This window comes from Solanum tuberosum, unplaced genomic scaffold, assembly GCF_000226075.1.
Source record: "Solanum tuberosum cultivar DM 1-3 516 R44 unplaced genomic scaffold, SolTub_3.0 scf00155, whole genome shotgun sequence".
In the NCBI taxonomy this organism is placed as follows: Eukaryota; Viridiplantae; Streptophyta; class Magnoliopsida; order Solanales; family Solanaceae; genus Solanum; species Solanum tuberosum.
This window is the reverse complement of record NW_006239081.1, coordinates 1,046,344-1,049,283: the sequence shown is the minus strand read 5'-3', so window position 1 is coordinate 1,049,283 and position 2,940 is coordinate 1,046,344. Positions and strand designations below refer to the sequence as shown.

The following is a 2,940-nucleotide window of genomic DNA, read 5'->3' as shown; positions in this document are numbered from 1 at the left end:
TTGATGATTGAGGAGTACACATGACAAATTCTATGTGTGGTTGACATATCCTTTTTCCAAAAACCTAAATTGTACTTGTTTATTCATTTAAATAATATATTTTCCAATAAATTTTGACTTTATGAAATTATTATTATTATTAATTAATTAAAATATGAATAATCATGAAACTTTTGAAGATAGGGTTCACACATCCATTTGATCTTTGTGGTAAGCATACTACTCTTTTTTCTTCTTTTTTTGTCTCTTTTAAATTATTTGTTTGTTTGTTTGTCATCAAGTCACGTGAATTTTTATTACCCCCTTCACTTTGTCCCCCTTTAAATTTCTCTTTAAAATTGTGTTACAATATTTTTCTTTGATCAAATTCAACAACAAAATTTACTCTTCTTTTTGCCATGATTCCCAATTACACATATTCTTCTTCTTCTTCATTTCCTTTTGAACTTAATAATGAAGTTCATCATGATTATCTAAGTCATCATAACAATAATAATAATAATATTATGTCTCTTGTTAGTCCTTATAATAATAACTATCAATTTTCTTCATCATCTACAAATTCATCTTGTCAAACTTTCTTCAATATTTCAACTACTACTAATATTCAAGATCAAAGTGGATATGATTATCATTCTCATCAATTTCACCAGCCACAACACCAACATGAGGTATTATAGGGTTCTTTTTCTTTAATTTCCATGTAGATCACAATTTTTTAATCGAGTGTTAATACCTAGTTGTGTTGTCAGTAAGAAGGTAGTTAACGCCTTTTGAAACACTTTCTATTTCTAGCTAGTTAGCTTTGTTTTTTTAAGTTGCAATTAGTGTGCTTGATTAATTAGACAGAAAAAGGTTTTCTCGCTTCTTTAAGTAAAGTTATATTTTTGAATAACATCGTAAAAAAGAAAAGTACAAGTAAGGAGGTACAGACGTTACAAGGAGTATCTGATCACATCGCGATTCTTTCTCTATTTTTTTCTTTTGGAAGGTCATATTTTTTTTTTATATAATCACTTGGATCATGTTCTTTTATATGCAAATTAAGCGTTTGTGGATTATTATAGGTTGATAATTTTGCTTCAAGATCAAGTGGATCACATGATCATCTAGAGAAGAAAAACAAGGGACTCAAATTAACCTTGTGTAAAAAAGGAGAGCAAAAAATGAAGAATTTGAAACTAGAAGATCAAAAGCAACAGATCATAGAAACTGATTACAGCAGCAACAGCTCTTCCAACAACAATATCATCCCAATTAGGGTTTGTTCTGATTGTAACACTACTAAAACCCCTCTTTGGAGAAGTGGTCCTAAAGGCCCTAAGGTAATTTATTAATCTTTTTCTAATATGTTTTACTTGAGTCGAGCATCTATCGGAAACAGTCTTTCTATCCTTACAACATAGGAATAAGGTTGCATACACAGTGCTAGCCTTTTCAGACCACTCTTGTAAGATTATATTGAATATGTTATTGTTGTTTAATTCATATATGAGTCAAATGAAGTATTCATACCTTTTTTCTGATATGTTTTACTTGAGCCGAGGGTCTATCAGTAATAATCTTTTTACCTTCCCATAGTAAGAATAAAATTACATACACAACACCCTCCCCAGATCCCCACTTGTGGGATTACACTAATTAAGGGTATATAGTTGTTGTTGTAACTTATATATACTGATCAATTATTGCGGAACTAGGTGTTCTAACAAGAGAGTTAAGAAAAATACCAAATTAATTTAAAGATTTTGGGAATATTAAATTTGTGACCTCTCCAAAAATATTGTCATATTTATACCAAATTTCTAAAAAATACATTACTTTAAAGGATTCAGTATATACATATGGATATATTTTTAAGAGTCTTAACAACATAAATTAAAAATGCGATTTACTATGCATTTTTTGGATTACCAATAAGATAACTATAGACAGTTACCTATTGGATAGGTCATTTTCAACACAGTGTGTGGAAAAAGTAAACACTCATGTCATGAGTACACAAAAACTAGTCTCACTTAGTACTTTTGACTAGAACTTCTTAGTACATATATAAAACTAATTAATTTCAAACTCAATAAGCTACATTTCTGAAATTTAATCAGTATTTAAAATTCTAAATCTGCTTCTGACTCGCTTATGCCTTCTTCTTTTTTTGGTACAGTCTCTTTGTAACGCATGTGGAATTCGACAAAGAAAAGCAAGGCGAGCAGCAGCGGCAGCAGCAGCAGCAACAAATAATGGGACAAATTTCACTAGTACTGAAACAACAACAACAATGAAGATAAAGGTACAACAACAAAAGCACAAGATAACAAAAGTGAATACCAATCATGTTGTACCCTTCAAGAAAAGGTGTAAATTTCTAAGTAACACTACTACTACTCCTGCACCTGTACCTGCACCTGCTCCTCGTGTTGGTTCATCATCATCATCATCGTCTTATAATAATAACAACGATGTGCAACAAAAGAAGAACCTTTGTTTCGAGGATTTCTTTGTGAATTTGAGCAATAATTTGGCAATCCATCGCGTTTTTCCACAGGATGAGAAGGAAGCGGCAATTTTGTTAATGGCATTATCTAGTGGCCTTGTTCATGGTTAATGTCATTATAAAATTTTCTTGAGTATCCATTATTAGTTTAAATTATTAATTAGATGGAGTAGCATCAAATTAGTTGTGTGAAATTGAGCTAGATTAATACTAGTGAGAGTGAGAGTTGTTATAAGTCAAGCTACAAAATTTTTAATAATTAGTACTTTAATATTAGCTAGCTAGGAGTTATAATAAGTTTGATATGTGTGTTGGTCATTGATCTTTTGTATGCTCAATGATAGTTTTTGAACAAGGTGACAATCAAGAATATTTTGGTCACTTGTTCATCTATTATAGCCTTGTGTGATGATTTTGAAGTTTATTGAAACAATATTTTATCCAAA

The 2,940-nt window shown here is 30.4% G+C and overlaps 1 protein-coding gene across 1 annotated transcript; it reads left to right on the top strand.

Annotated features, from left to right (window-relative positions):
• Nucleotides 1-372: 372 nt before the first annotated feature.
• On the top strand, nucleotides 373-2,940 carry LOC102587834 (putative GATA transcription factor 22). Its single transcript, XM_006353468.2, has 3 exons — nucleotides 373-671; nucleotides 1,068-1,325; nucleotides 2,165-2,940. The coding sequence occupies exons 1-3, from the start codon at nucleotides 399-401 to the stop codon at nucleotides 2,603-2,605; spliced, it is 972 nt and encodes a 323-aa protein (XP_006353530.1). The 5' UTR covers nucleotides 373-398; the 3' UTR covers nucleotides 2,606-2,940.

Excerpts from the sequence above, each read along its gene's own strand:
- LOC102587834 (XM_006353468.2), top strand. The coding sequence starts at position 399 with ATGATTCCCAATTACACATATTCTTCTTCTTCTTCATTTCCTTTTGAA. Across the intron at positions 672-1,067 it reads AGCCACAACACCAACATGAG|GTTGATAATTTTGCTTCAAG; the intron begins GTATTATAGGGT and ends GGATTATTATAG. Across the intron at positions 1,326-2,164 it reads GTGGTCCTAAAGGCCCTAAG|TCTCTTTGTAACGCATGTGG; the intron begins GTAATTTATTAA and ends TTTTTGGTACAG.